We start from the raw sequence: 16846 nt of genomic DNA, 5'->3' as shown, positions 1-16846 counted from the left end.
TAGCTTGTTGTTGTCCTATAATAACACAACATTATAATTAATATTTCTAAGAACATTGCATGCTCCCGAAAAGCATGAACTATATTTTTATTATATTCCAAAATAATATTAATTGCTCCAAAAGAGCATGAATTATATTTTTAATAGTCCAGAATAATATTGATATATTTCTTTTGAAAAATAATAGTAAAATACAACGGGCTCCCGAAGTAGCAGATGTTTCGAAAAACATATTATTTTAAATTTGTATTGATCCTTGAAGGGAAACATATAACTTATTCATGTTAATATTGCTTGATTAACTATTATGCGATGTTTAATCATATTTTTTAGAACTAAATGTATTTTCTTTATTGTGTAATTAATCAAATGACAAACATCATAAAACTTGAGTTTGCAGCACTTGACATATATAACAAAAACTATCTATCATTGGTACTCAATGTTGTTATCGATCTTATTTCAAAACGTTTGGGAGAGACAATAAAGGAAAGAAACAAAAAATCCTTGCAGGATCGTGTAAAAACACTCATCATCTTTGTCACTATCTTCACGGTGAATTAAAAATTGCATACCTCACTGAGAAAGATCCACAAGTTCTTTGAAAAAATTAATTGAAAGATTTGATCATCAGATGACTATAGTTCTCTCCAAAGCTCACTACAAATGGATGCATCTTCGTTTGCAAGACTTTAAAGCTGTTAGTGAGTACAATTTTGAATTGTTCAAAATTATCTTTGTGTGAAGAGAAAATCACCAATGAAGATATGTTGGAGAATATTTTTTCCACCTTTCACGCTTGAATGCGTTTCTACAGCAGCAATATCATGAGTGCAGTTTTAAAAAAATACTCAAAACTTATATCTTGCCTACTTATTGCTGAACAAAATAATGAACTGATGATAAAAAATTATGGATTATGTCCAATTGGTTCTGTATCATTGTCTGAAGCAAATACAATATCAAGACAGGGAGAAGGATGTGGACGTAGACGTAGAAATGGACATGGACATGAACACTGATTTGGACATGGATGCGAAATTGCACGTAAAATAAACCATGGACAAAATATTGAAAAAAGTTATCAACAACAATGCAACAATTTCAAAAGATACAAAGTACATAAAAGTAGCAAATCTAAAAACAAGCAAGAAGAAAGTTACTTCAGATGTGGAATGAAAGGGCATTGGGCACGTACTTATCGTACAGTATAATATCTTGTGGATCTCTACCAAAAATCAATCAAGGAAAAAGGAAAAGTGAAAACAAATTTTGCTGATTATGATGGTCTAATTGATGTAACTCATTTGAATGTCTTCAATTTCTTTACCAATCCAAATGGAAATATTGATCATTAGATAGGGGTGGTGTTATGGATAATAGATTAATTTATTTTATATGTTTTTAATATTTTCCTTTATTTTAGAAATTTATTATGAAATATAAATTTACATTTCGCAAAAAAAAAAAAAAAATTATTATGCATGGTTGATTTTACAATATTGAACTATGTTTACTCTTTCAAATTTAAATTCAAGTATTTTAAATATATTTATTTTGTTATAGATTCATGATGAGTTTTCAAGATACCTGTTCGATTGATAGTGCAACTATACATACTATTCTTGGAGACAAAAATTATTTTTTGGACTTAGCATTAACAGAAAAATAATGTTAATATGTTATCAAGTGCATCAAATATTGTTGAAAGTTCCGAAAGAGCTTGTATTATTTTACCAAATAATACAAAACTATATATTGACAATACACTTGATTCTAGCAAATTTCTTCTAAATTTACTTAGCTTTAAAAATATTCGTTGCAATGAATATCATATTGAGACTATATAAGAAAATAATGTTGAATATTTTTACATAAAATTTTTTTGTATCTAACAAGAAGCAGATAAAAGAAAATTTTCACGCACTCTCATCATGCATGTATTTTACATTTATAAAAACGGTTGAATCAAATATTATCACGAACTAGAAGTTTGTCAACCCAAAAAGTTGGCATGATCGACTTGGACATCCAAGGACTATAATGATGTGTCGAATAATAAACAATTTACATGGACAACGTTTAAAGAACCAGAAGATCGTTTTACCTAATGAATGTCCATGTGTAGTTTGTTTATAAGGCAAGTTAGTGATTAAACATTCGACTATAAAGATCAATATTGAATCTCCAACTTTTTAAAAAAAAATTAATGAATATATATGTTATTTTATGGTATTATTTAATTTTTCTACTAGATGGTCACATATTTGCCTACTTACCACTAAAAATGTAGCTTTTGTTAGACTATTTACTCAAATCATAAAATTATGAAAGCAATTTCTTGATTACTCAATTAACACTATTCTTCTTAACAATGCTGGTGAATTTAGATTACAAACGTTCGATAATTATTACATGTCAATTGAAATTGTTATTGAACATTTGGTTGCGCTCGTCCATATATAAAATGGTTTAGCGGAGTAATTTGTCTACAACTTATTGTTAGATCATTACTTATGAAAAGAAAACCCCCAGCTTCTATTTTGGGTCATGCCATATTATATGCTGTGTCATTTGTTCGTATTAGACCAATTGTTTATTATCAATATTTACCTTTGTAATTCGCATTTAGTCATGAAACTGATATTTCTCACCTACAAATTTTTTGGTTGTGCTGTCCAAATCCCTATTTCACCTCCACAATGTACTAAAATGGGTCCCAATGAAGATTTGAGATTTATGTGATTTTTGATTCACTATCCCTTATTAGGTATCTTGAACCTTTAACATGTGATTAATTAATTGCATATTTTGTAGATTGTCATTTTAATGAAATAATTTTCCCAACATTGGGAGGGAAAAAACTACATTCTTAAAAATAAGGAAAAATTTCTTGTAATGAAACAATTCTATTTCACTTTGATTCCCGCAACAATCAATGTGTGTAAGATGTTGAAAAAGCTATTCATTTGTAAAGAGTAACAAATCAATTACCTAATATATTTGTTGAAACAAGAAATATGAAAAAAAAAAATCATATATACGACAGAAGATTTTCCAAAAAAATTGATGTCCATGCAGGACAATTTGCTGTAGCAAATAAATCTCAAATATGCTCGAAGCGTGATTGACTAGTTGGTTCAAAAGACTATGTACCTCGCAAAAGAAACTTACAGGAGAAAAATCAACTAGAAATTTCAAAAGAAATAACATTAAAAAAAATTGATCAATCAAATTTTGAAAATATAGTATCTAGAGAACCACAAGTGCCCAAAAAATAATGAGATTTCAATGATGATATATTATCTCATAAATTATGAGAACGAAATAATGTTGTTATACAATATTTCATCTTTAACGTGGCTCTTGATGTCTTGCTAAACGAGAATCTTGAACCACAATCTATTAAAGACAGTCAAAATAGAAATAATAAGCCAAAATAGAAAAAAGCTATGCATGCGGAATTGAACTCCTTAGAGAAATGTAAAGTGTTTGGACCTATTGTTCGAACAGTTAAAAATGTAATCTTTGTTGGATACAAATGAGTTTTTATACGAAAGAGAAATGAAAATAATAAAATTGCAAGATACAAAACCCGACTTGTAACTTAAGATTTCTTACAAAGACCGAGAATTGATAATGAGGAAACATATTCTCCTGTAATGGACCCTATCACTTTTAGATTCTTAATTAATTTGACTGTGCACAAAGGCTTGATATCTGTCTTATGGATGTAGTAATCGCATATTTGTATGGTTCACTTGATATATATATATATAATTTATATAGTTCACTTGATAGTGATATATGTATTTATATATATGAAAGTCCCTGAAAGATTTTAAGTGTTAGGAACAAACGATACACGCTCTAGAATCACGTTCTCAATTAAATTGCAATGATCATTATATGGATTTAAACAATCCGGATGTATGTGGTATAATTGTCTTAGCGAATATTTGTTGAAAGAGGGTTATAAAAACGATGATATCTACTCATGTGTTTTCATAAAGAAAACAAATATGGGATTTACAATTTCGGCAATTTATGTTGATGATTTAAATTTAATTGGAATTCCTGAAAAGCTCAATAAAATTGATGATTATTCAAAAAGTGAATTAAGGATGAAGGATTTGGGAAAAACCAAATTTTGTCTTGGGTTTCAGGTTGAATATTTTTCAGGAATTATTTATTAATCATTCTACATATACAAAAAAAAAAAAAAATCTGAAAACATTTTTATATTGACAATGCACATCCATTAATATCACTTGTGGTTGTTCGATCACTTGATGTGAAAATAAATCTATTTTGTCCACTTAAAGATAGAGAAAATGTTCTTAGTCTTGTATTAATCTATCTTACAAATTGCACTCGATCCGTCACAGCTTTTTCTATAAATCTCCTTGTAAGATATAGCTCTACACCAATTCAAAGACATTGGAATAGTGTTAAACAAATTTTTCGTTACCTAAATGTTACTATTAATTTAGGATTATTTTATTCTCAAAAGTAGGAATCTGCTTTAGTGGGATATGTAGATGCAGGTTGTCTCTCTGACCTACATAAATCTAAATTACGAATAGGATATGTGTTTACAGTTTGAAGAACAACTATATTATGAAAATCTGTGATGCAATCCTTGAACAGCAACATCCTTAAATCATTATGAAATTATTGCGATTCATGAAGCAAACCAAGAATGTGTATGGTTAAGGAATGTGAACCATCATAGCCAAGCATCATTTGAGGTAACTCAATAAAAGATAATCCAACAATTTTGTATGAAAACAATGCAACTTGCATTGCCCAACTCATAAAAGGCTATGTCATATGTGACAAGACAAAATATATTTTTTCAAAATTCTTTCATACACATGAGTTTCAGAAGAATGAAGGTATCGATATTCAACATATTCGCTCAAGTTATTCACAAAGGCAATGCCAACATCTACATTCAAAAAATTGGTTCACAAGACTGAAATGCGTCGACTCAAAGATCTTCAATGATTTTTATTAGATGAGCAGCTGTGCTCTTTTTTCTCAGTTTAGGTTTTGTCCTATTAAACTTTTCTAACAAGGTTTTAATAAGTCAGCATTTTATTTATATTCTAAAATATTAACAATTAACAGTACTATTTTTAACGAGACAGTTATTGTACAAATAATCATCAAGAGGGGTGTTGTAAAATAATGAGATAATTATTTAGTGTAATTATGATATATAAATAAGTTTTATCTAGTTTAGAAAATCTATTTCATTCCGAAACTCTTACTTTGGACCCTATAAATATGGTTGGATGGTCTTAACCTATAATATATTAAAATATTATATCAAGGAAGAATCATTTTTTGATTATTTCAATAATATCTTACTTTTTCGTTTTTCGGTATGTAATATATACTATATCATTATTGTCATTTATGAAATTCGTGTTATTAATTTTCAATTAATTAACATTCATATTAATCTAGATTCAATGCATTTTCACTTGATGAACTTGAATTAAATTAATTTAGAGTTATTATAGATGAATTTATTCATATTCATATATTTAGAAATTTTAATGGGTGTTTAAATTTATTTATTTACAATTAACTTTTATGTATCAAATGTAATATAAAAAGATTGTTCATTCACAATATTTCATCATTACAAAAAAATTAAATCATAGAAATTGAATTTTAAGAGTAAGATTTGAGTACAATTTTCTTCTCTTAAAATTTTATGCTAAATTTTATTTTCTTTAATTCGTCCGAGACTCATCAAATTCTCCATGGTAATTTTAAAATAACGTGCAATGCACATTCAACTTTGTTTAATTCTCAATTAAAGACACACTTGAATTTTAACTCTTATATTCTCTTCACTTTTTTCATAACGATACATAAATTTTATTATATAAATTTTCTTAAATTTCAGCCCCGTAACAAAAATCATGGATCCACCCTACCAAGAATTCAAAGCTTTTTTTAATACCCTTTTAAAGTAAAGGCACGTTTGATGTGACTTTTGTTTTTATTTTTTATTTTCTATAGAAAAACTTTTTGAAGAAGTTTTGAAAACTAATTTTTTAAGAGATAATTAGGCTCGTTACTTTTTTAAAAAATAATTAGAATAATAAAATTAAATTAAATTATATCTTTAATCGCCGTATTAATTACGCTATGCTCAAATTCATCCAAAAACATATGCGCACAAACTCTCCAATCTAAATTTTTTCACTTCTTAAAAGTGTTATTATTAGTTTTTTTTTTTTCGAGTTTGACGCTATATTTTACGCTATGACTATCTATTTTGAGTGATTCAAAAATCAATTAGATGTTTGCAATGCGACCATGATAAATACGTTATGGATGATGTTTAAATATCGAAAAATATCTTGCATAAATTATTGAATGCAAAATCATGATTATTATTATTTTTCTTTTTTTTTCTTTTACTAATCAATATCAATGGAAAACTTTATGAAGTTTAAAACATTATTATTAAGTTCAATTCTTGTGGCCATTTTCGGCTTGTTATTATGAACTAATCATTTATTAATTTTAAATCTGAAAAATGTATTTCAAAGTTTGTCGTAAATACTTTGAAAAGATTACAAAAATCTCATCCGACGAGTGAAGAAATATAGCCCAAAATAAGCCAAAAGATATAACACAAAAATAAAAAATAGGTAATTTGTTGTCCTTCAAAAAAATGACATATACATATATTTTGAATTCCAAAACTTCGTTGTCTAATTTAATTTATGTAAAAAGATAAGGGTACACCAGTTATTTTATTGACGTGATTGCATAAAAATGACAATAATACACCGTTTCTTGTAATAACTTAAAGCAATAATAATAATTTTATAGTTGTAATCGTACTCAAAAGTGTTGTGATATAATAAAAAATTGACATGATTTTATTTATTTATTTATTTTACAGTTATCTCTTTCAAAAAAGTGAAATTTTCCTCCATAACAGATGAAGACATTAATGCACATTAATTCATATGCAAGACAAATAAAGTATCATATCATCTTTCTTTTTAATGTAAAGCAAAGTTTGAATTTGTATTCATATTTAAATTTTCATAAAGATCTTGTATGCATTTATTTAATGATCAAAATAAATAAATAAAATAAGATAGCTAGTATGAGACTTTCTTTAGGAAAAAAAAAATAGTGATATAACATTCAGTTTTAAATTCCATCATTTTAATTCATACGCAAAGACAAGTACATTTTCAGCTAAGCTTAATTTAATAAAAATTGACATAACATTTTACGCCACTTCTTAATTTAATATCACATAATCAATTTCTAATAGAACAATACATTTTATCGTTAAGCTTTCAATTTGCTTAAAAGAGTTTTTTTAGATATTAGTTTATTTTGTATTGTGTTAAATGTGAATTAAGATTCCATGATAGAGAAAGGGACATACATCACTTTTAATTAAAAATAATATCACTTTTTAATTAAAAGTCTCACTTAACTACACTTTTCATATGATTTTTCAAAATACTCCTGATTTAAAGGTATTTTTGTAACCAATTCTTAAAAGAGCTTCTTATTTCAAAAGTGTTTTTAGAGAAAATCACATTGAACTAAATTCCTTTAAAAATTCTTCTAACTAAAAAAAGCACTCTTATAAAATTAGCCAAAGGGGTTCAAAAATAGCTTGTAAGTCTCAAAAACCCCTTTTAACTTTTCAAAAGCCATGACAAACGGGTCGTAAATTATAGTTACCGTGAATATAATTGACCTCATAAAAACTATTGAAACTTTGAAATATTATAAACTATTTCCAGTTGATTTAGGTGTGAGAACCCTAGCTTAATTCAACCTAATCTAATCAAACAATTCTAACAAGAAAGAGAACATCGTACTAAATTCGTTGTGTGGTCAGCCACATGTAAGGTGGACCAAATCAATTTTACTATGAATGTTATCAAATTTCTAAGGAAGCGAAAACCAATTTTGCTTCCTCAATCAATGGAAAAGTTTGACAAGAATTAAGTCCAAATTTTCTTCCTTCATCCAACATTTGCTTATAAATAGTGTGAGAGCTTGTCATTCAGTCATTCTTGGAACACAATTTAGAGAGCCTCTATTAGAAAAGATAGAGAGAAAATTGTGTGAAAATTCTACCTTGTGTAGAAAGAAAAATAGAGAGAGATTAAGTGCCTCAAGTTAACCAAGAAATTATTTTCTTTTTCTTGATGTTATTGTGATTCTTGTAATTCTATTTTTGTGATATAGTGGAAGCTTTATCAATATCCCATTTTGTCACATAAAAGAGGAAAAGTTATTCTGCTGCGCAATACTAGAAGACGATTTTTCCCCCCAAAAAAATAAAATAAATAAATAAAGATCTGTGCAAGTCGATTTTATACTGGTTTGAATCCTAAAGTTGCTTAAATAACTGATATCTTAGCCTAAGTAGGAATGGAGTTGTTCCTTTTAAACAAAAATTCATCATTTTTCAATCCAAAACCACGATGGATAGGGGGAAAAAAAAAAGACAGACAGATATTTTCGATTTCAAGCTTTCTTCATCTAGCATTAATATCTGAAATAGTACAGTGGAATTTTCCATGTTAAAACTGCAAAATGTTGCAGGCATTGGTAATTAATGGACACCATACGTGGGTCATTGTGCTAATTAGGAGTTGTGGGGGTTGTTAGGCACCATTTATTTTTACTTGGCCTTGGTCCATACTACGGCTCGCGCTATCATTTATGCGTTACCAGTTTCATGTTACCTCGGTGGAGTTCGTGGAGTAGAACCACTGACCTCCCTTATATAGGAGTCTTAAGGTCATCCCTCTATCACTTAAGAAACTAGGAGTGTCTTTTTCTTTTTAATTTTATTTTGTTAATTTTTTATTTAAACATGAAGATTTGTTGGTAAATTTTTTTATGATCACTTTGAAATGAGATAAAATAAATATTTGTTTGATGTTATGTTAACCAACAAAAGAATGAAACTTCATTAGTATTGATAATTCCACACACATTTTTACACACCGTGAAATTTGTTATTAGTACGCAACTCAAGGTCGAGCCATGAATATTGCAAGGCGAACCAAGCCTATTTGTTTTGGGGGAGTACTCATTGCTCCCTTTTCGTTTCTTGTCTAAATACAAGGAAATGCTCTTTTCGTTCAACTCGCGCTTCTGATTGATATTTAGTTTCAAAAAAATTGGCCAATATATATCAATGAAATTAAGTGCTTGTCTTGGAAAAATTATAATTTGATTATATTGAAGAAGGATATCACACATAATATGTAGATAATACGTGGATAATAGTTATAAGAGTAATGTTATTTGTAATAGCTTATTGTCATAGTTGCTCTATGTAACATATATGTGACGATTAGTGATTTGATATATTAATGTGGTAATTTTTTATTATCTTATGCATTAAATCATTAACAGTTGTATGTATGTCACGTAGAGTGACTACGATACTGAGTGACTGCAAATAACATTATTTTAACTATAAATGTGTACTTAAAATTTGAATTTGATTTCAAATAATAAGAAATTATAATGAATCCAAACAAGCACTAAGAATATTAAAAAGAAGAGTAATGTTATTTAGTACTTGTCTATGTATCACCTAATTATATCTTTCATTGAATTTATCACATAATGTCACCTAAACTGGTATTATAGCATTACGTAGCATTATTCTAAAAAGAAAACAACCTAACATAGTCATGCAAATAGATTGAAATAAATGGTGCAAAAAAAAAAAAAATAATAATTACTATCGTAAACTGGCAACCCATCAGTAGTAAAAAGGTGTTAATACAGTGAACAACCCAGAAGCACAAAATAAATGAAGAAAGCTGTCAACTTCAGAATTCCCATGATGTATGAATTCTCAAGAAAAAAAATAAAAAGGTTGAACCCCATCGTTCCGCCCCTGGAGCATCGTGAGGAAAGTAAATCGCGCGATGTGCCCCAACAAGTCAGGGAACAAGAGCTTGTCCGTACATTGATGCTCACAAAGAGTTCAATTCCATATCTCAGGAATCGAACATTCATATTTCGACTGTCAGTAAGGTTGATACTACCTTACTCTTATCTTTTGCACCACTATGTTATGCCCAGAGACCCCATGATGTATGAATTCTCTCACAGTCACACGTTACAATATTAAATAGATACAGCAAATATACAGCTATATTTCTCCAACCGCAAGACTGATGAGGCATGTGAGCAATTAATTAGACAACCATATGTACCAGTCAGACGTATGACTAGCTAGCAAATGACATTTTAATCCTTTTTTTTTTTTTTAATGTAACAATTTAATCTATGAATGACTTATTATTTATCTTGTAATTCTTTCGGAGTTTTGAGGTAAGTAACAAGTCGTTTTTTCCTCTTAAAATATGATTTATAGAGCACACGGGTTATTGAAGTGATATCGTAGTAAAATAGTCCTATATTTTATTTATCTTGCAATTATTTCATAATTTGAGGTAAGCGATAAATATTTTTTTCTCTTTATTGGGATATGATTTGAATAACGGATGTCACTTTTGGAAGGATTGGGAACAATGTTGTCAACCTCAAGGTTATTCAAAACAAATAGAATTGATCTTCTATCCTCAATACATAAGATAAAAGCTTCTTACTATTGACGTAGTAAGAGAACTTTAGTTATAGTTCTCGAAATTTATGACCGTTTCAGAGGTACTTCGGTATTTCAATGAATGCATAATTTTGTTTAATTTCTTGAGTCATGTATTTAACAACCTTGATTGCAGGGCGCTATATGGACCGCCTGGTATGCACTATGATGTGATTCGTGGCACAATTAATGTGACTAAAGGAGGCAATTTTATGTCATCCCACCTAACCCACCTAAACATGTTGATGAACATAAATTTTCCTTTGGGAGAACGGAAAATTTAGGTTCATTGAGTTGGTGCTCAATAGGGCTGCACAAAAAAAAAAAAAAAAAAAAAAAAAAAAACAAAACCGGAAAAAAAAAAAAAAATGTTAAAGTGAAAATAGATATAAATCGCCCAAACTTATCTAGTTAGGGACAAAATAGTTGGAAAAAATAACTTATAAAAAGCTTCAAATTAAATATTAAAAAATTTCATTTTTCATTTTTCATTTTAATTTTTAAGTTTCAAGTTTTATGTAAAAAAAAAACCACGAGACCGTAAATCGAATCGAAATCGTTAAGTTGAAATCGTTGGTTCGGATCCACGTGGATCCATGGTTTTTTCCCTCAAACCGAACCAAACTGTTTCAAAATGATTTGATTTAGGTTTTGATTTTTAAAAATCTCACAAAATCGAACCGAACTGAATCGAACCATTTTTAAATTTTTTAATTAAAATATTAATTTTATTAACTTAAAATTTTTATAGTTTTCACTTTTTATTAAAAAAATAATAATAATAAATTACCAATTAAGCAATACAAATTACAACCAGCCTATTGAACTAATCATGGAAATTAAATTAGATTCATCATTATTACCCTATAATTTAACAAGTTCACAACACCTATCCTCACTCAATATCTACACTAAATTAAAATTATTCTAGAATCATATGAAATGAGAAAAAACATATATTTTTAACAATCCAAATCATAATTCAACAAAATTATGTTAGCAAATCACGTCCAAAATTTCAAAAGCACTAACATAAATTCTCATTTCCCTAACATTTGAGGCTTGTTTGTTATTGCTGAACGAATCGCCAGCTGACTTTGCCTGTTAGTGTGCTAAATTCTACCTAAATCGACTCTTTCAGTAAGTCTCAAATTGTCATTCAAACTATTTTTCCGTTGTTCTTCTTTTAATTTATGTTTATGAACTTATTATACATTTGTGAGTTGTGATTTGGATAGAAAAATAACATTTTTTGTGCCTACATGATTAATGAAAAGTATGAAGGACGAAACATATTGATTGTATGAACATGTTAAAATTTTCTAACTAGTACTACTATCTTCTACTTCCATAAAATACTTATAAAATGAAATTTGTCAATTCCCAATAAACCGAAATTCTACCAATCTTTATACATTCAAACATATCTCATTCAATCATTATTTAACATCTCACTAGTAAGACTAAAAAGTTTTAACCAAACTAGAATAATAAAATGTAACTCTATATTTTCTAACTGCTATATGACAATATGAATGTCAAATAAGAAAAAATAAATAAAAATGAAAAAAGATGTATTTGTTCTACTAACATCTTTTAACAACCAACCTTGAAAATAATTTACATGGGTTTTGTGGTAAATATTAATATAATTTAATATTTAACATTATTTGTTTTCATTTAAGCTTATGTGTTAATTTATGTTAAGGGCCTGTTTGGGCTCGATTTTTCACCAAAAAAATTGATTTTTTGACCATTATTTCACTATTTCAGCCGTCATATTTGACTTTTTCTCTCACAGGTGGATCCCACTTTTCTCTTAACGGTCAAAAAATCAATTCTCAAAATCATTCCCAAACAGGCTCTAAATATATTACTATAATGTCGATAGATAAATCGCGAATTAAAATCGAACCAAACCACAAATTATGGTTTGGTTTGGTTTGGTTTGGAAAAATTTCAAACCGTATAAAATAGTTTAAGTTGAAAATATAGCACAAACCGTCCAAATTGAACCGCGTTCACCCATAGAATGCTCAATTCCACATAATGTACACAATAATTAGACAAATTTGTAATTGCTCTTTTCTTTAATTTAATTAAACCTATATCACTGATTATATTGTATATAAATACACCTTTGGTTTATCTAATTTGATTTTCGACTGAAAATAGAGAATGTACAGTGTATATATATCATGAATTCACAATTCGAAAATATTGTTGAAGAAAAAGTTTCCATTTATCATTACATTTTTATGAACATATATATTTTTATAGCTTCCAACGTCGAAGAGGAATAAAACATTTACATGTACACAAGCAAGTAAACAAGAAAAATTAATGCTCAAACAAGAAAAAACAAAGAGAAAGAAAATAACTGCAATAAATCAATGCATTAGTCAGAAAAAATGAAATAATTAAGGAATGTAACAAATGAGTTGTAACCTATGGAGTAGCCTTTTTTCCTCCCTTTTTCATGTATTAAATTAATTAAACAATTGATCAAATATTTATTTACAAAGTTATTATGTAAAATATGAAAAACAAGAGGAAAAATAACGAGATAGATAGTAATTTCTTCTAATTTTTCCCATAATAAATGTTAATAATTAGTACATCCAATTCCTCTAATTCAATAATCTGAAACTTCATCCAGCACAAAGCTAATCTCCAATTCATCATTGTCAAAAAAAGAATGAAGAAAATGGACTAAAGTCTAAAACAAACAAATAGTAGTAACATAGCTGTTAAAAACTCTGTCAAGATGCGGAGTACTAACGGTTAGACGGTAAGATCCGTGCACCATAGATATTATTTCTAGAAAATTAGGATTTCATCGATATGACCTTAGAATAGCGCCACAGAAAGTACACATGATGGCTCTCCAAGTCTTCACATAAAATGGTACATAGCAGAACCTCGTTGCAGTCTTCATGTCGGCAACGCTAGCGCCGCCGCCGCACCGGGAGCATATGCCGGCAGCTGGTTTACATCTCCTCACCTTTCTTGTCTGATCAACCAGAAAACAGAAGCAAACCATTTTGTGTTTGTTTTTATGTCAAGAATTTGAATACAAAATGGTATAGTTGGGTTTTTATGTAGGAGAGGGTACCTATTTATATAGGAGGCTTGAGAAGATTGTGGTTGATGCCTTGATGGTGGTGAATAGACCAGTTGTATTGGATTGGATATTTATGTTGACTTCTGACCCAAGAAACTGATATTTAAATTTAATTAATGAGTTTAGAATTATTTTTTAATTAAATTTCAACAGTCAACGGAATTGAATATTATAATAATGGAATCTATGTACGAGGAAAAAAATAAAGGAAAAAAAAAATGGGGGACTGTTTTATTCTTGTTCTATTGTGAATTTCCAAAATTTTGATCTTGAACCTTATGGAAGAATAATATAACACTTACTAATCTCTTTGATTATACGTTTGATCATATGTTTTTCTTTAATCAAGAAGAATAATTATTGTTTGGGAGTGTCTTCTGACATTGTGTATTTTCACTAGAGAATGTTAATTTGTGTATTTTTACTAGAGAATGTTAATTATTTAGTGACGTTAATTCATTAAACAAAGTTTTTCGTGGGGTGGAATGGCTATGGGTTTATACTAGAAAAGATAATTATGTTAGTAAATTGTCACATGGATGTCATTCTAGTATATGTGATTGACAACAATGTGGATTACACTGAAAGGTGCTCGCATAAACTAAAATAGACGATGTTTTATAAAATTTTCTCTCCAATTCAACATATTTGTGAATATGTTTAGATAACATGATAAGAAAAATGCAGACTTTATCAAGAGGATTAGTCATCATAATCTAATTAGTAATGTTATTCATTGTCACGGGTATTAAGCACGAGTTTAGGTGGCAATTACTTGACAATAAATGATAAATTAATTTAAACATAAGATCATGTGGCTTGAATCAAACTTGATGCTAGGTGGCATTATTTTAATTTAATACTTCTTTCACTCTCTTTATCTCTCATGTTTATTATTGTCTCTCTTATCATTAATAATAAAATTTGAATTTTTAATGAAATTCATTGGCGATGAATATAATTTAAATTGTATATTCATGTCTGTCACATTTATTGAAAGTCTTTTTATTTATATGCACCTAGATTACAATTCATGGAAAGTATTGAAGATGCTCCAAGTATTTCATAGTTATGATGAATTTATTGAGGTAATGAACTAAGTTGTCTTTTTCTTCATGCGTTTTCTTGGTTCGAACACTACAATATGGTCGAAATCTCACCGCAAGTCACTTTGTATTGCGACATCTTTAGCTTGACCTCTAATTTTGCCACAACTTAAGACATGATAAATCGATAACTCTCAACTTTAGATAGAGTTAACTCGACATTAACATTCCTAGCCAAACTTGAAGATTCTTCTAACTAACTCAGCTAGTTATATGAAATTAAACTCGACAATTTAGAAAGACTATAACAAAACTAACAATAATATTTACGAATGCATTCATTTGAAAACGAGGTAAACACTTACAATTGCAATACAATGTTTTGTAAGAATTTTTTAATTAAAGATGGGCTTGTATGTGTGAATAATTGTGTATTAAATTATAGGCTATCGAATTCGGTTGAGCCCAATTAAAGTGATCTAATAAGGTTTCGGTTTTGGGCTTTAATGTGTCCAATTAAAGTATGGGTTTACATATGTGTAGAGACCGGGCCCAAGTCCTAATTCTATGATGGGCCGAATTAGGTCAAAGGGCATCCTCATATAAATAGGTTATGGTCCCCAGATCACGCGCAGATTATTGTTCATTCTCTACTGCATCCCATCACAGAGAGGAAAAGGAGACTGCGTGTAGATTTGGAAGATCATACCGCGAAATCCATATTGCATTAATCATGTCAGATTCAGGTATGCTTCCGCTTTAATTATTATATTTCTCGATGATTTAACATGAAAGATCCGACATTTTAAAGTATTAAATTATCCAACAAGTGGTATCAGAGCCTCTTCATGTTGAATCATTGAGAATCAAAGGTTTTAGTTTGGTTCTTGCAATATATTTTGAAATTTTCAGATTTAACAATTTTTGGTTATATGTTTTGTTAAATTTGAAAATTTTTGCGGTATAATTTTATTATTTTCGTATGGATTTATTCAGTTTAAGAAAATTCAGATTTGGAATTTGGAATTTTTATAGTTTCGGATTAAGATTTAATTAAAAAAAAAAAAAAAAATTTTTTTTTTGGTTTTTCAGTTTTTGATTTTGGGGGCGGGGGCCTCCTCTGTAAATTAAATACGTTGAGGCCCCTGGTTGCAATTAGGGTTAGGGTTATAAAATTAAGGTTTCAGTCCCTAACCTTTAAGTTATATTGATATTTGGGCCTTTAAGTTTCGGATTTAATAATTCAGTCCCTAAGGTTTTAAAATTAATTAATTCGGGCCATTAAAGTTCTGAATTTATAATTAAAGCCCTCAAAATTTAATTATTAATTCAAATTGGGCCCCTAAGTTCATAATTAATTCAAATTGACCCCTAAAGTTTCAAATTTTTAAAATTTGATCCCTAAAGTTTTGAATTGGTCAATTTTGACCCCTAAAGTTTTAAAATTTGTTCTAATTGATCCTCTAAAGTATTGAATTAATTAATTTTGGTCCTTAAAGTTTCAAGTTTATTAATTTCAACCCCTAAAGTTTGAAATTAATTAATTTTGCCCCCTTAAAGTTTTGAATTATTAATCCTAAGGCCCCTAAAGTTTAAAACTAATCAAAATATCAAATTCACGTTCCAAACTTTTTTTTTTTTTTTTTTTGGCATTTGTTTTAAAAACCAAAGCTATTCGAAAGTTAGTTAATTGAAGCAATATGTTGCCAAAGCAACCTCTCTTGTGAAAATTAACTAACCTAGAATGTTAAAAAGTGTTTGTGCACGTGTTATTCATGAGAATATTGGTCGGCCCAAAGGAAGGTCAATATTTAGCCAAATACACGTGCACCTGTGGTGATAAACGTGTGGCGATTATTTGTTTTAATGTGTGATCAATAAATCGGTCCAAAGAAAGGTTTATTGATTGACACGTTGTTTTATCGTCAACGTTTGATCACTACGCCAAGAGTACCGCTTACAAGTCAATATCTCTGTCCAAAGACTAGATATTGATGTTGTGCTTGGTATCTTGTGACGGGCCCTACCACTATT

At 28.7% G+C, this 16846-nt stretch overlaps 1 protein-coding gene across 1 annotated transcript; it reads right to left on the bottom strand.

Annotated features, from left to right (window-relative positions):
• Positions 1-13334: 13334 nt before the first annotated feature.
• LOC111368399 lies at positions 13335-13787 on the bottom strand. The gene has a single exon (XM_022989625.1). It carries the CDS (start codon positions 13683-13685, stop codon positions 13479-13481), a length of 207 nt encoding a protein of 68 aa, XP_022845393.1. The 5' UTR covers positions 13686-13787; the 3' UTR covers positions 13335-13478.
• Positions 13788-16846: the final 3059 nt, after the last annotated feature.

This window comes from Olea europaea, chromosome 19, assembly GCF_002742605.1.
Source record: "Olea europaea var. sylvestris chromosome 19, O_europaea_v1, whole genome shotgun sequence".
NCBI classification, from domain to species: domain Eukaryota; kingdom Viridiplantae; phylum Streptophyta; class Magnoliopsida; order Lamiales; family Oleaceae; genus Olea; species Olea europaea.
The sequence above is the reverse complement of the archived record's forward strand: the minus strand, read 5'-3'. Positions and strand labels throughout refer to the sequence as shown.

Excerpts from the sequence above, each read along its gene's own strand:
- LOC111368399 (XM_022989625.1), bottom strand. The coding sequence starts at position 13,685 with ATGGTTTGCTTCTGTTTTCTGGTTGATCAGACAAGAAAGGTGAGGAGA.